The sequence below is a fragment of the Marmota monax genome, unplaced genomic scaffold, assembly GCF_021218885.2.
Source record: "Marmota monax isolate L192 unplaced genomic scaffold, Marmota_monax_Labrador192_F-V1.1 WCK01_AAM20220418_F8-fsc00021, whole genome shotgun sequence".
NCBI classification, from domain to species: Eukaryota; Metazoa; Chordata; class Mammalia; order Rodentia; family Sciuridae; genus Marmota; species Marmota monax.
The window spans coordinates 14,671,449-14,688,616 of NW_026695228.1; the positions used below are offsets into that span (position 1 = coordinate 14,671,449).

Genomic DNA, 17,168 nt, shown 5'->3' on the forward strand with positions numbered 1-17,168 from the left:
GAAAGAATGTTTTGTAGGCTTCCTGCCTTGTTCATTGAGCTCTTATGGAACATTTTTAAAATTAATTTACTTATTTTAATTAGGTATATATGACAGCAGAGTGCATTCTGATTCATTGTATACTTCCATATAACATTTTTTCCAGGTGTGTGTTTGTGTGTGCACACACACACACACAAGCAGTATTATAGGCCAGGAGAGGAGGGCCCTTGTTGAATTAAAGGTCAGCTTCCAAGGCCCTAGAGCTCTCCTGAAATGTGTGGCGAACTCACCTACATGCAGGTTTGTTCTTCCTGGGGCAAGTGCTATCCTTAATAGCTGCTGCTGTACACTCTCTCTTCCCCACCTTTTCCCTGTCTTAATCCCAGGCAGATTTTATTTATTTATTTTTAATTGATTTTATTTTTTTAAATACATGGCAGCAGAATGCATTACAATTCTTATTGCACACATAAAGCACAATTTTCCATATCTTTGTATACAAAGTATGTTCATGCCAATTCATGTCTTTATACATGTACTGTTTTTACATTGTAATTCTTATTACACATATATACCACAATTTTTCATATCTCTGTTTGTATATAAAGTATGTTGACACCCAATTTGTGTCTTCATACATGTACTTTGGATAATGATGTCCATCACATTCCACCATCCTTGCAATCCTCTGCCCCCTACTTTTGCCTCCCACCCCTCTTTCCTATCTAGAATTCATCCATTCCCAGGCAGATTTTAAATGGAGATGCTAATTGCAAGGTTGCTGTAGTGGCCTCTAGAGAGAGCTAGATCTACTAATCCCAAGGGCCTCAACCTGGGCTCCTTGGCTTCCCCGAACCTATGAATGGGCTGAATTTCCTGGAACTGCATATATTTTTTGGAATAAGATCTAGTTTTAATCAGGTTCTTAAAGGAATCACCTCATTTCTCTCTGTAGCCGAAGGTTCACATGCCTTAAAGTTCTTAGAGAGTTGAGACTGTATCATACTTGGAAGAGTTTAAGAGAAGCATCAAGTCTTAGGCAATTTAGTGTGCAAATAACAGCATCTCCTTGCTTTGTGTATACATAATTATATACATAATTCCTATAGTGATGTGTCAGTTTGTGTTCCTTGTAATGCTTGCTCACAGCTCTTCCCACAGGTTGTGGTTGCCAGGTGTCCCCGATGTCCTTATTTCAGGACATTCTAGCTGTAGTGCAGATTATTCATTTCCTAAAGCTCTTCAAAATAGATGTCAACAAGTAAATGAAGCCATGTGCTTTGTATTTTGGTCTGCATTGAAGCCTGTTTAGTTGAATGGAACTTCACTGCAATTCTTTTATTGAAACTGAAGAATGTAATAGGAGATGCCTTATAGGAAACTTTTTTCAGAATTTGCAATCTGAACCTATATCATCTTAACTTTATAAAGATTTTGTTTTTCTAGATATATTCATAGACTCTAAGTAACCATATCCTTCTCTCTGATTGTCTCATAGATTCTCTATAAGCCGCCCCTGCTGGTGTGCCAGACCTACCGGGGGCTGTCCTCCTGACTGCCCCAGACTCCGGCAGCGGGGCCCCCGATGGCAGTGGGCACCTCCCCCTGAAACCTGCCAAGCTGGACGCCACAGCTCCGCACGACGACACTTTGGCCAGCTCCGTGCCCCCTTTGGAGGCGTGCAACCATGCAGTCCTAGCCTGCAGCCCGGGCATCCCTGAAGAACACTATGTAAGCGAAGCTGTGGAAGATGCTCCCAGCGACAGAGTGTACCGGGATGCCTGCACCATTACCGGTATGGGGCCCTTTCCCTGCCAGGAATGGATGGAGAGAGGCAGACTTCAATGAAGATTGGGGAAGGGATGCAGCCAGGGGAGCAGGTCTAGGGGAGGAATGTGGGGTGAAACCACCAAAATGCAAAAAGGCTGAGCTTTGGGACTGTGAGGTCTCCCATCCAGAACCTGCTTTGCCAGTGAACCATTCTGTGACTTGTGTCAGTCACTGACCTGCCTGAGATATAGATGACACCTTCTAGAACTGTCATGATGGTTAAAAATATTAACACTGAATCCTGGGCAGCGGGCATGGCCCATCATGGATGCTAGTGTAGTTTGTCCCCTTTCTTCTTTCCCTGAGGCTGTTTCTTCAGACAGAGGTAGGTGTAATAGTAGTGTCATGGTGGGATGCAGAAACAGAGAACCACATGCAGTATTTCCTCACATGCAGTGACCATCCAGATCTGCACAGACATCCATTCTTCAGACGCTTGTGTCAGTCATAGCTTCCCAGTGTCCCAGGAACTGAATAATCACCTCCCGGTCCACTGGTAGCATCTACTGTTCACACACTTTGTACTGGAGCTCTTCCTCGTTTCTTTTCCCCAGGGGAACATTGAGACAAGCCCTTGAGCTAGTGCCAAGAGAAGGCTGGGAATGGAAGTGGTGTGGGATGGTGTATAGAACAGCAATGAGTAACAAACAGTTAAACCTGTTGCATTCATATAGAAGTTTGCTCTATTTTTCATTTTTGTCTTCTTTTTGCTTTTTTCCTATTTGAAATAATGCCCTGGTACCACTTTAAAATATGTACATTTGCTTCCAATAGCTTCTCATTGTTCTGTATTACCAGTTAGGCTTTGAGGATCTCCTGGGTGTTATATCAGGCAGAAACACAGGGGAGGACACTGAGGAAGGGGCTATAGCAGCCTTAGAAGGGAGAGGCTGGGGAGGACCAGGTGGCTTCATGGAGGAGCCGATATCCCAGCTGCATCTTCATTTGTCTGAACACGTGAACTTACCCTTGGGATTCTAGCAGAGTCTGTACCAATGAAATCCAGGAAACAACCAGCCTGTTTAACCAGTTTCTCTTTTTCTGAACGTGACCACAGAGGGCAAAGAAATGGCAGAATGCAATGCTGAAACCTCAAACCCCACAGGACATTGTAACTGAAGGTCCTTTGCTGGGATATCTGTAGCAAGCAGCATAGGAGAGCTGAGGAACAGCTCAGTGCTATCACGTTTGGCAATGACTCAGTAAACAGAAGCGTAAACATGGGCACTGTTGGCATTTGAGGTTCTGGGTAGCCGGATGATGCGGAACCTGCTCAGGATAAAGTCTTACTAGATGGTTATTGAAAGGAAGACATAGACTGAAATAAAGCATTCTCTGAGAGACCTTGAATTTCCCTAAGAATGTGTGTGTGGCCCCGAGGCTTTGCCCACTGCAGTCCTGGGACACTGCCTGGTATCCAGCCTCTGGTACAGGCACTCCACCCCCAGTTCCCTGTGAGCTCCGAGATGAACAGACTTTTTGTTCTCTTTTGAATTTTAGGCAAAACTGAATGCTGGTCACAAAGCCCTGTTATCCTTGCTTCTCCCCTACCCACAACTTAGAGGTATCACATTTTGGGGTGCGTCATTTTTGTTTGGGGTGGTTTAACAAGATGAGCCGATAGTGTTCCCAGGCTGCTGGAGTTACGTAACGCATTGTGCACCCAGGGCAGCTCACAATCTTAGGATTTGTCCCAACAAGCAAACTCAGAAAACTGCTGAGGAAGGCTCAGAAGAGCAGCCGTACCCAAGCTGGCCTCCCATGGAGGATCTCTTTTCTCTCTGAATTGCCTTTGGAGTTTCTTTCTGCACATGGCATTGGTTTTTCAGTTGGGGCAGCCTGTAAAGGCCCAGCCTGTGCCAGCACTCTGCCCGGGGAAGGTCATTCAGACAAACTCTTGTGGTAAGTGTTTTCTCCCGGTGTGTCTGCTGTTTGTTTTCTTTGTGGTATGGCCAGAAAGGAGAAAAGACCAGAGAAATTGTTTCTCTCTTGCTCTGTGGCTGTGTGGTAGGGGGATTGCAATGTTGAATGATTGATGGGCAGGGTGAGGGGTGTTGGAAGCTGCATGTCTTTACTGCATCCCCTGGTCTGGGCTCAGAGACGGCCAGTGGCACCTGAAGGTCAAGAGCACAGGGCTAAGTTGGGACAAGGCTCTCTGGACTCTGACCCCCTTTCCCTTCACAGTTCTCTGTGGCAGCTGAGCAAGGTCGCTAAGGTCCCCTCTTGGCCTTTCCAATTTGGCTGTTTCTCTAATCTTGCATCTTCCTCCTTGGTTTCTCAGAGCCTCTCCTGGGCCAGCAAGGAGTTTTTCACTTGTGAAGAACTGAGTTAGACAGTGTCTCCCTCGCTCCCTTCCACCTTTCCTCACTGTCTTTTCTTCTTGGCCCTGTGGTCCCAGCCCACATCCTGGTGATGGAGAGCTTGCTGATCATGTCTGCTTTGGTTTGTCACTCTTGCTTGGGGCTGACGTTTTTACTCATTTCCTCTAAGGTGATCGGAATCTGATGGTACGATGACCCATCTGGTTTCTGTCCCGTCTACACTCTGGTTTTGGCTATCTGGACCAGAAACCAGTGAATTCCTTAGAGACATGTTCTTCTTATCCATTCCAGACAGTCCTAGCTTCCAAACATATAAATCTTATTGAATAAGCCTAAAGTCATTTTGAACCTGCACGAGTCTTGCTATTATTGCACTCCTTTTGAATTAGCAGATATTCAGGGCCAGCTTTTTACTGGGGTCCATTCCAGAGAACTGCTCTTGCTCTCCGGTCCAGAGGTATAAAGGAGTGGCTGTAATCCTGAAAACTCAAAGACAATTGCTTAGGAAAGGGTGCTTATAGCAATTCTACCCAGGAGTACTCTTCATCAAAGGGCCACTATTTAGGAATTTTTCTTTTCCTATCATTAATTTAAGCCATCAAACTTGATGTTTTATCCTCCAAGAATATACTTAAATAAAATATTTGGACTTGTACATTTTATTAACTAAAGTAAGGCATTACCAGTTTCCACCCAGTATAATTTTTAAGAAGTGTTTTCCATTGAAAAGTTGTAGTCTGAGTGATAACTTATGTGGCTATAAACAGAAAAGAGTGGACAGTAAAATCTCCCTTTGTTGAAGAGTGAGAAAATTAATTCAGAAACTAGGGAATTGCAAGTATTTTCCACATTTGTAATTCAGAAGGTTTTTTTTTTTTGTTTTTGTTTTTGTTTTTTATTTTTTTGCTTTCTCTCTCTGTGGGCCCTCCCCTGCTTAACAGTTGATCAGTTTTGCAAGTGAGTGGAATGAGGGAGGGAGTCCTGGGAGTTCTGTTATGTTGATTTCTAGACATAACATCTTTCCAAAAACACAAAACACTCATGATGCTTTTTAAATATGGTATACGTGACTTTTGAGGCCACTGGCTGGCTCCTTCTTTTGTGTTCCTCATCCTGGAGTGGGTAAATGTAGTACCATGGAAGGGTTTTCTTGGGGGGAGGGGAGGGCGGTACTAGGGATGAAACCCAGTACTCTATCTCCAAGCTATATTCCCAGCCCTTCTTAATTCTATTTTGAGACTGAGTCTCCCTAAGTTTCCCAGGCTGGCCTTGAACTTGCCATCTTCTTGCCTAAGCTTCCTAAGTAGCTTGGATTACAGGCCCGGCATCACACAGGGTTTTTGATGTAAATAGTAAAATGTAGTTATAGTGTATTGGTAAGATTCTTGACATGTAATTGAGGCTATAGTTCTCAGGTGCGTGGTATATTTTTGTCTTCCTTCTAATTGGTTTAAGTTTTGCACTAGAAACTAGTTTTTAATATATCTACTATATCACAGAAGAGTATTACAGTCTTCACCCGCCTCCAGCCATTTTAGGAGACAGGTAAATAATAAGTTATAATTGAAAAAAGAAAGTCACCTTTTGACTTAGGAGCCAGTCTTGGGCCTCAGCCCCTGGTTCCAGTTCTTCCTGCCCTGCTAAGCCTGTAGGGCCTATGATTGAGAGTGACTGAGAGAGGACACAGGGTGCACTGTGGCCAGGAGTGAGCAGTCCAAGGTGGAGACTGCAGGGCCTTTTATAACCTAACCTTAGAAGTTACAAAGTCACTCCTTCATATTTTCTTAGACTTATGGGCTAGTGGTGGTGATTCAGTGTGGAAGGTCACCACACAGAGCAGGTAAGGACCAGGGGGTGGGGCGTATTGGGGGGTGGATATCTTGGAGGCACAGTCACACAGTATTACAACCCTATGAAGTATATCTTACCATCGTCTCCTCTTACAAGTGAGGAAATTCAAGGCACAGAGAACTTACATACGTGACCTGTTCAAAGTTGCACAGTTTAGTGGTGGAGCCAAGCTTAAAATCTAGGCAGTCTGTCTTAGGGAATAAAGCCCTCTTAATGACTCCCCATATTTTGTGAACTTTTTTGACTGTGATTCATGGTAAAACAAAACAAAACAAAAAAACCCAAAAAACCAGAAATCTCATTGTTTTATACTGTGAGTCCTCATATTCATATATAAGACCTCAAACAGAAGTTTCACAAAATAACCTTTGTCCTTATTACTTTCTACTCACTTGGATGTTTTCTGTCCTATTTCCTTCCAGGGGAGAAAGAAAGTAATTGTGATTCATCAAATTGCTTTTATATTCCCTTGCAGTTTGAAAGAGTTTTGCACTGTTCTGTCTTGCCTCTGTAGAAACTTAAAGAAGTCCTGCTTCCCAGAGCCCACCCTAAGTTGCCTCAGCATGAAAAAGTGTGTCACAGAAAAAGCCCAGCAGTTTAAACAGGCACCCTGGGGGTTTTCCGCCCTGAGCAGGTTAATGTTCTGAGCATGCGAATGTATGCATAGTCCCTCTCCCTTTAAGAATTTTCTACGAATGAGGACATTAGACACCATACCGTTGCTTTTTGTGCTCTGTACTGGAGACCTTTCCCTTCAGCACACATCCATCACATTCCTTTTGTGGTGACATATTGTTCATTGTTTCCAAGAGCCACAGTTCATTTAATGAATTCCCAGTGATGGATCTGTGGATCGTTTCCAGTGTTTTGCAGTTGTACACAGGGCTGGGGGATATCCACGTATCCGAGCCAACATGCAGTGAAACTGTGAGACTCCGTTGAGCAGGGACCTCAGTTTTGGTGAATATTGTCAGAGGTTGTAGTTTGTGTATTATTCAGATAACACGGGGAGAATGTGAGCCACATCATCTGCACCCCGGGTATTATCCAATGCTTTATTCTTTGCCTGTTCAGGTGTAGAAAACAGTGGCACTTGTGGTCTCCATTTTTGTTCGTCTCTGTGTGTAGAAGTTGAGCATCTTGTGGTATTTCCTAGAGTAAAAATTTTTTGTTTGTGGTGTTAAGGGTTGAACCCAGGGCCTTGCTACATCCCTAGTCCTAGAGCAGTTTTTATTGTCTTTTGCACAACTTGAGATAGACATAACAAAACACTTTATTTAAAAAAATTTTTTTTAAGTTGTAGATGGACACAACACCTTTACTTACTTTTATTTACTTTTCTGTGGTGCTGATGCTCGAACCCAGTATGTCACAAGTGCTAGGCGAGCGCTCTACCGCTGAGCTACAACCCCAGCCCTGCAAATCACTTTCTAACCATCTCCACTTTGAGCTCATGAAGTGGTTCCCTCTGTAATTCTAAACAAGGTATTATTTATATATTTTTTTCTTTATCAGCTGTAGAGAGGGACTTATTATATAGTGCCTGCCTCACAAGATTGCTGTGAGCATTAAATGTAGTGCATGCAGAGTGCTTAGGCCATTAGCATACAGTAAGTGCTTAATTAATCAGCTTCTTTGTTCATACTGCTTTTTAATTTAGCTTGTCTGCCTACTGATCTACCTATTTATCTGTCTATCTGTCTCGCAATCATTTGTCCATCTGCCTACCAATTTGTCTGCCTATCCTTCCATCCATCTCTCTCTGGCCTGGAGGAAAACCCTGGATGTCTGTTTCTGGGTTAGTAGTGGGAGGAAGGGCAGCAGCTGCAGAGCTGTTTGAATTTTGCCCTGCGGTTGTCACTGTTCACAGGCTCCTTTCCTCTCCTCTTTCTTGCTGTCTTGGAATCTGGGCCATAGGGTTTTCTCTTCTCTATTCTGGGCCCCAGATTTATTCTGTTTTTTTCTTCCATCAACATGCTTGCAACTGTCCTGAAGAAGTATGGTTCTCCTTACCCCAGGCTGACTCTTCTCTTTCCCTTTCCTTGCTCCCAGGGAGTCCTTCTTTTTGTTCCATTCCTGCCCTCCCTGATCCCGGAGGCTGGCTCCTCTCTGTGCTTGTCCTGCTGGGAGTGTCAGGGCTGGCCAGACTTGCAGTGGAATCTGCTGGGTGTGATGGGGCGTGGCCTGCAGGGGGTGCAGGCTGTGCAGGCCTCTGAAGTTATTGGGGAGGCAGAATATGTTTATCTAGCCATCAAATGGGAATAAGGGCTTATTGGGAAAAGCAAATGATGTTGTTTTTTTTTTTTTTTTTGTGAGAATACTTCAAAGATATCCCCTCTGAAGCTCTGTGTAAAGTCCAATGGAAGTATTCTACATCTCTATCACTAGCCATGTGTGGCCTTTGAGTGCCTGAGGTGCAGTTATTGTGATTGAAGAATTAATTTTAACATGTTATACAATGTGAATTAATTTGAATTTAAATAGGCACACGTGGCTAATGGCAATATATTGAAAGCACAGCCCTGTGCATTTTTATAGTTTATTGAAAGGCACTGACTCTCAATTAAAATGTTTTCATAGATCTTTAAAGTATGACCTCCACTTGAAAATCAAATACTAGTTGATTATAGACATTATTAGTCTTTCTGAATCATTCATAAAAAATGACTAAAGATTCTTTCTGTTGTTATTCCATATTTATCTCAGAAGTTTTTTGATGAGCACTTGAGGTTCATGCTAGAACTATTCATTTCTTTCTTGAGTCTTCTTCCACTTATTAGATCATAAGTGTGTGCTTGTTTCTCTTTTTGCTTTGGCTTCTAGGAAGCACAGTTACCTTAGGTGTTCATTGAGCAGTTATTCTGGTAAAGTCTTTCCTTTGCACTCTCCTGCCTTATTCTCTTTAATAAAGTATAGAGGTTGCTCTTATTTTATGTTTATTCTTGTGGTTCTGTTGAATCCTTATTGGACGTACACAGGGTGTAAAATGATTGAACACTGGTCCATTATACTTTCTTAAGGAATCATGAACTCTCTCCTTTGGGAACACACCTTACTCACATATCTTGGCCTGATCAGACCCCATTGATATTCCCCAGGGAGAAGCAGTGTGACTTTCTGAGATTTTAGGCCTCAAGTGCATTGGCTTTGGGGCAGAGACATCTGGATGTAATTCATGGTGGTAGCACTCCTGGTTTGTAACCTTGGGCAGCTCATCCAGTATCTGACCCTGTTTCTCCATCTCTAAAAGGGGCATAAGAAAACTATCGCTGATTCAGATGATACCTGTGAAGAGCCTAGTGCTGTGGTGCATGATAGTGTTCAAGGAACATTAGCAACTGTTTTTGCTTCTATCTAAACTTAATTGCCAATTTCTCCAAAGCTGCTTCTAACCACCCCAGTTCACATTGAAATTTTCTGGTACAGTATTTACTTGCCCGCCTCCTATGTAGTAGTGGGAGGAAGGGCAGCAGCTGCATAGCTGGGTCCTTTTCACTGCCTGTTGGGCTTGGATTTTGAATTCTGAAAGAGAGGGAGTGTGCTTTGGGTCACCTTCTGGGCCTACAGAGTGCCTTATAATAAATGTACCAGGGATCACCACATTTTTTTGATTTCAGTCTTTAAGTTTTCCAGACATCTATCTTGCAAAACAGAGCAAACAATTCTGGGGATTGTTCTGGGAAGGGCTACAAGGTATTTATCACTTGTGAACTGCAGCAGCATTAGCAGCTGTGGCAACACCAGGGTCCCCTGGGCACACTGTTTCCATAGGAGTCTCTGGGATAACCTTCATTTTTAGTTTGCTTTTCCTCCTTTCTTTCTATGTTCCTCTTGTCCTTTTCTCTCCCCTCCCCAAACCATGTCTCCCTTCCTCCCACCTGTTTCTGCCCCCTCTTCTTCCTCCCCACTTTCCTTCTTCTTCCTCTTCCTTCTTCCTCTCCTCGCTCCATCTCTCCTGTGCCCTTTTCTTCATCTGCTTTCTCCTCTCCCTCTTTACTAGAGAAACAATTTCTTCTTTCCATTTTAAAATAGTGCAGCTATAGGTGGATCTAGGTTGGCTGTGGCTTTAGAAGCTTTGCAACATTCAGGAGAACTGAGATATAGGCGAAAGGTCACAGGCCAAGCTGGGTTCATGTCCTTTGATGCTTTCCCAACATGTGACCAGGCTGGCCTGTTATAAACGTGCCCTTTCCCCATTGCATCTGAGTAACAAGTACCTTTCTACCCTCTTTCATAATATGGGTTCTGTGATAATAAAGGCATATATCATGATGCACATTTGGGATGGTCTGGGGTTTGGCCAGAAGCAGGAAGCTAGTACAGGTGTTACCTAGTGGTTGATCAATGTACCATAGATTTTTTTAATTATTAGAGTTAAATGAGCAAGAAGAGAAGAACTTTGGCCAGGTGTGGTGGTGTACACCTGTAATCCCAGCGGTGTGAGAGGCTGAGGCAGGAGGATCATGAGTTCAAAGCCAGCCTCAGCAAAAAGCAAGGTGCTAAGCAACTCAGTGAGACCCTGTCTCTAAATAAAATACAAAAAGGACTGGCTCAGTGTTTGAGTGTCCCTGAGTTCAATCCCCATACGAGAGAGAGAGAGAGAGAGAGAGAGAGAGAGAGAGAGATATGAACTTTGAATAAAATGAAGAAGGAAGGCTGAAAGCTCTGGGCTCTGTAGGAGATGACCACTGGGGGATGGAAGGTGTAGGTACCTACTTGCTCAAACATTGCAAGAACTTCTTTCTCCCTGTTGTCCTCACGATGTTGGGGATCCAACCAAGGGTCTTGCACATGCTAGGCAGCTGCTCTACCACTGAGCTACACCCCTGCTCAAAGTTTTGCTTCCTAATGATTGGAAAGACAGGCCAAGCCAGTGGGCAGGGTCCTCTTCCTGAAGCAGCCCTTCCCTCCAGCCTCCAGCTATGCAGAAAGGGCAAGCCGTGCTGAGGGATCCTGACATTCCATCTCTTTACCTGGGAGGAATTTGGTTCTTACTCAGCTCCCCACGGTAGTTGTCAGCTTTTTAGAGAAACACATAATTATACTCTTGTCAGCATTGAAAAGTCCTTTGAACAGATCATTCAGATTGCTATACCTGTAGGTTCCAATTCCAGTGCTCAATGCTATTTTAATTGCTATTTCTGTGTGTGTGTGTGTGTGTGTGTGTGTATGTGTATGCGTGCGCCCTGTAGGTATGTGATGTAAATAGAAAAGGGAAGGAGCGAATCTGAACTGTGAAAGGACCTAAAAATTTGCAGGTGCCCATTCTCCTTTGCTTTGCATTTTGATTTGAATTCTGACTGCCCTCGACAAGGGAGAATGAGAGGTCTGTCCAGGTGAGGCTGCAGCACCACCTAGTGGTGTAAGGATGCACTAACAACAGGAATTGGGAGCCTGAAGGCCAAGGCCAGATTCCTGCAAGTCCCTGGGTTTTCAGCTTTTGAAAGAGATTGCAGGAAAAGGGAATTACTTGTCAGGGTAGTCTGACAAGAAAGGCAGCTTTAATTGTGTAGAACATAAGAAATCCTTCCTCTCAGCCTTCTCTTCTGCACTCTAATTCTGTGCCCATCAGCTCTATTTGCTGGAGCTAGTTCTAGAAGTAGTTCCTGTAAGGCAGAGTGTTATTAAAGCCAAGTGTGACCATTTCTTTCTTGCTTAGTCTACATGTAAGGAGAGAACTTTATTCTTCTAGCTATCAGACATGTTATGCTTTACATGTCTTTGAATCAGGCGTTGCTGTAGAAATGCCAAGAGCAACTCTGAAATCTCAGTGCCTGCCTCAACAATTATTTCTTACTGACGGTCACAGGTGACCTTAGGATTGACTAGGCTTCATCTGGGGTTTGCTTCTTTTTATCTGTCATTTGAGATTTGGCCTAAAGGGGCAGCAGAAGACAGGAACTCAAGAGGGCGCACCCAATCACCCAGTACATTCGGAGCCGCTGGTTGGACGTGGAATAAGTCATGTCCATTTACATTCCATTGGCCCAGAGTCACAGGGTTATGAAATGGTTGTGCACAGTGAACTACAGAGGGGAAGTAAAGGAGGAACTGTGAACCAGATGAACCTGGATTCAAGAAGATTCTGAGGTCACAGGCACTCAGATGGCTGAGCTGTGCTGGTGGCTTTCAGGAAAGGCCTCTTGGTGTCAGTCACCTCTCAGCCCTGCTGGGCTGGAAGACTTGGGGTGAGGCTGGTCAGGGAGGGACATGGCTCTTTTGGCCCGGAGCATGGCTTGGCAAACTTCTGTGAAGGGCTGGAGAGGACATACTTTAGCTTTGCAAGTCAGGAGTCTCCTTTATTGTAGGAGGGACAGGTGAGACTGTGTTTCATTAAAACTTTTATTTATCAAAAAAAGGCAGGGGTCTGGATTTCCCTGTGGGCCATTGCCTAGACTTTCAAGGACATAGTTATAACAGGACACCAACTTAACAATAAGAGGGAAATACTCCTTTTTTTTTTTTAGTTAGGAAGCCAAAATAAAATTCCCAGGGCAGTTGGTGAGTCCAGTAATCCCCACCCAATCAGCCTGTTAAGCTGGGAACAGTCATTTTCATGTCATCGAAAGCTATGCAACCAGGGATCATTGTTTGTAAGCATGAAATCTCGTTTGCTTACCCATCTTCAGCAGCGGTGTCTGTAAAAGTTGTCAGAAGCTCCTTGGGCTTTCCATACATGGCATGTAGAAGGTAACTTAACCCTTTTGCTGGATTCCTGTTTCTCTTTTGTGAGCAGTGTTTCTGCTTCCCAGAGGTGTGCTGATGTTCTTATGGGTACCAGTAGGTGTGCTCAGCTGTCATTCCTTCACATTCTTTCTGGTTGAATCTTTTTTTTGTTTGTTTGTTTGGGTATCAGGGTTGAAACTCAGGGCCTCACACATGCTAGGCAAGCAGTCTACTACTGAGCCACACCCCAACCTTTTTTTCTTTCTGGAACTGCCTTCATAGAGATAACATTTGTATTCCATAAAATTCATCCATATAAATATTACAATTCCATAGTTTTTAGTAGGCCCACATGGTTGTGCAATCATAACCACAATCAATTGAGAACATTTTCATCACTGCCAAAAGAAACCCCATACACCTGATCGTTCCTCTCTCCTCCAGTGTGGCTGCACTTTTAATGTTTTCAGAACCCTCTTGGTTTCTGCTGCTACTGTCTTGACCCCAGCAGGCTCACTCCTCACCTGGGAGAGCAGAGCGGGATCCTCCCTCAGTGGTTATTCATACCCTTCAAGTGTGCACTTCTTAGACACTTGGATTGCACCTGACGCTCATGCACAGTGTCCGCATCACCTGATGAGGTACTTTACTACTTTTCTCTTATTACAAGTTTGTATTTCCTTATTTGTATTTTGCTTTAGAGTAGCTTGTCCTCTGTCACTTTCGACAAGCCAAATTTATGTTCCTGTTGATTTGAAACCTAGTTCAGGTAGCCTGGCATCGTTTTGCTGTCAGGTTTAACTTGTATGGTTTATTTATTTTGTCTAACTGCCTATCCTAAGGCTGGAGATAGACCTTTTTTGGATAACTTTGAAATCTTTTAATATCCAGATGATCTCATTTGAGGCTTTGAAAAAGTAACTATTGTTCATTTATAAATAAAGTTTCCTTTCCAGGAAATGATTTAGGTTAACAATTAAACAGATGAACACATTGAAAGGTGGGGCCAGAATTGGCATTGTGGATTCACAAAGTATTGCTCTATTAATAAAATAAAGTTTTCCTGATTTGGAATTTAATTTTTTTTTTTTTTAATCTCAGAGTTTACCCCTTGATGCTAGCTGGCCTTCCTTGTCTACTACTAAGAGGACACTTTGGGAAGGAGAGGACTGTGGGGGATTTGGGTCCTGAACTCTGACAGCTGCTCAGGCTGTCTCAGAAGCGTGGAGAGTCTGATCACAAATATTGGGCAAGAATGCTTAGGGATGATAAAACCCAAGTGTAAGTGTAAAAGTTAATTACTTGAAAATAGGAAATGACCTGAACCCCAGACTAGAGCAGCAAAACCCAAGAGATGGGAGGGAGATTGGTAAGATGGAGGCCAAGTGAGATATCCTGTTTTTGCTACGGAGAGTTAGAGAATGAGAGTTCCCAGTCATTTAAAGGGAGCTATATCAGTAAGGATTAACATTTGCTGCATAGAACCGTGACTTCACCTGATAATCTTTATTTTTCTTTCATATAAATGAAGTTCAGAGACAGGCAATGCTGGTGTGGCCCTACTGCCCTCAGGGGCCAAGGATTTTCCCTTCTTTTGGTTTCACCATTCTAATGATAGTTTCCATCCTTAAGGTCACCTCCTGTCTAAGAAGGCTCCTGAAACTCCAGCTGTCATGACTAAGCTTCCCAAGGCAGGGGAACCTTTGGTAGAAGCTTATATACCACTTCTTCTATTCATTGGCCAGAACCTAGCCTCGTGGTCATATTTTGCTGCCGGGGTGGGTGGCTAACACTGGTAGTCTTTCCAGGGGCTCAGGGATTTGATACTAAGAAGGGTATAGTTAATGGGAAGTCAGTAGTAGTGCCTACTCTGCCTCCCTGACCACAATTAACAGTACAATGTGAACCTTCGGACATTAGTGTGCCCTTATCTTTCACATCATGACCCTTATGAGAAAATAATAGTGCTTGCAAAGCCTAATAGGTAAACAGTGTAGGGGGTTCATCACTGGAGGCCACCTTGGGGGCTGCCCAATGTCCTCTAATCCCAGCACTGTTTAGAAGAAGAGCTCCATGTTAAATCACTAGACGAGAAAGGAATCTGGTAGCATAGCCTACAGAGCAAAAGGCAGTCATGTAATAAGTCCTTCAGAAGTTGAACCACTGACAAGATCAGTCATACCCCACATGACATGGTGCCCTGGCTTGGGACAAAGTCGGAATGGGTCAAAAAGGGAAGCATTAGCTACGTTCTGTGTTTAAGGAACTCTCAAAGTACTTGAGAGATTGTAAGTTGGGAGTGAGAGAAAGAAGAATAACGAGGAGGAGTTACTAGGAGCTCAAGGGTCTCCTAGGGCCAAGAGCAGGCAGCATGGGTAGTGGTTAGGGCTGTGGCCTCTGGTCCAGACTCTTAGAAAAAACAGGGTCCACTACCTGCTAGCTATATGATGTGGCTCCAGTTGTTCTACCTCTCAGTGTTGTAATGCATCCATTGTATAATGGGGGACAGTAAGAATTCTGACACTTAGAGATGCTGGGAGGATTAGAATAGTTAATATATGTAAATTCTCACGTGCTTATCCTAAGACTCCATCATTATTTTAAAAGTTCAGCTGAATCCCTATGGAACTCCTTTAAACTCAATAAAATCCAGATGATTCAAAGATACAGTGGATCTAAAAATTAACCATAATAGTTCTAAAAGAAAATATCACTGGACATTTTAATAATCCTGACATGGGAGGGCCATCCTAAGCACAGCATGAACTGTAAGCATGGTACAACTATGAAGAAAGTGATCCATCAGCTTGAGTGTACAAATTAAACTTTAGCTGTCCCAGTGGCACATACCTGTAATCCCAGTGATTTGGGAGGCTGAGACAGGTAGACTGCAAGTTCAAGGCCAGCCTGTGCAATTTAGGGAGACCCTGTCTCCAAAGAAAAGAAAAAAGAATAGTGTTGGGAGTGTAGCTCAGGAATAAAATATTCCTGGGTTCAACTCCAGCACTGCCAAATAAATAAATAAACAAAACAAACAAACAAACTTTGTACAGAGATTCTTACTGAAATATGATATGTTTGTTCTTGGAAAAACTTGCATATTCTGCAAAACTAGACACTGAAATTAACAGGAATTATGCAACTTTGTAACCAGGCAGGTTGCTCCACCAGTGGCTGAAGCCACACAAACATGGAGAAGCTGAGGCCTGCAGAGGGCAGGCAAAACAGTTGCCAAGCTGGGAAAAACAACTGCAAAGCATTTGATGGAAGAGGCCCCTCTGTACATCAATGATACATAGTGAATGACCCCAGGGATAAGAAAAGAAAAAGGACTCGTGTTGGCAACTTGGAGAAGAGCTCCAATGGCCAGTGTGTCTGTACAGGACTCTTGAATATTATTAAGAGAGAAATAGAAATAATGTAAATAAGAAAGTACAGATTTGTTATTCATAAAAATAAAACTAGGGGGCTGAGGTTGTGGCTCAGCAGTAGAGTGCTTGCTTAGGATGGGTGAGGCCCTGGGTTCAATCCTCAGCACCACATAAAAATAAATTAATTAAAGATATTTAAAAAACCAAATAAAACTAGACAAGGAATAAAAGCAAAATACAAGTGTTTGCCTATCAAATTTGTAGAACTTAAAAAGTTTAATAAAACTAGGTACAGTGAGAATGTGAGGACACAGAAAAATCTCATGTGCTGTGTGTGGGTGTGAATCCATGTGCCTGTCTCGAAGTCAGCCTGGTACGAACACAAATCTCACCCCCACAATTTCAGTTCTAGATTTTCTATAAGGAAGTAATTGGGTCTACACGAAGGGATCTGGTCAAGAAGGGTGTTTATTCCAATGCTCCTCACTGACCCAAGCGACTTTTCCAAGGAATATGGAGGGGGAAGCAGTCAAGTGAAGGCGGTAGAAGAGAGATTTTCAAAATGACTTTGGGACCAGTGACAGCATCTAAATGTTTTCAGACCTTTTTTTCTTTCCTCTTCCTCCTTCTAAATCTGTGGCAAGCTTACCTGGGAAGTTCTTTCAGGAAGTCCCATACCCCTATCTGTGAAATCGTAGAGGTGCCAGGCAGAAAGTGGATTGGCAGCAGCCTCTTGACTTTTTTTGTTCGTTTCAAATATTTTTAATTTTTAAATAATTTTTAGAGATATTGTACAAACTATAACACAACTCAGGTTTCCCAATGCTCATATTTTATTCCATTAACTTTATCACTTTTCATTTCTCCTCCCACCCTGCCTCAACCCTTTGGGAGTAAGTTGAGGATACCCTGACCACCATCTTTACATGCTTAGTGGGTGTTCTGTAACAAGGACGTGCCCTGAAATAACTGCAGTGTAACAACTGAAATTAGGAAATGAATTCTGACAGTGCTGTGATCTAACCCAGACTCCTTATTCAGATTTTGTCAACTGTCTCATGAATGTCCTTTAAAAGCAGAGTTTCTCAGCCATGACACTGGTAACATTTTAAATCTGAAAATCTTTGTTGTGGGGCTGTCCTGTTCA

At 43.2% G+C, this 17,168-nt stretch overlaps 1 protein-coding gene across 5 annotated transcripts in view; it reads left to right on the forward strand.

Annotated features, from left to right (window-relative positions):
• Window positions 1-1,493: 1,493 nt before the first annotated feature.
• Trak1 (trafficking kinesin protein 1) overlaps window positions 1,494-17,168 on the forward strand; it is a 127,042-nt gene continuing 111,367 nt past the window's right edge. Inside the window, exon 1 of one of the 5 annotated variants that reach the window (XM_046436393.2) lies at window positions 1,494-1,777. Coding sequence is in view for 4 of the 5 variants with exons in the window: in XM_058576616.1 (XP_058432599.1) it covers window positions 3,624-3,714 (91 nt within the window). In the remaining variant the exon portion in view is untranslated. Of the gene's footprint in view, window positions 1,778-3,454; window positions 3,715-17,168 lie in introns of those variants that run through there. The other 4 variants (XM_058576616.1, XM_058576618.1, XM_058576619.1 and 1 more) reach the window with 4 other exon arrangements.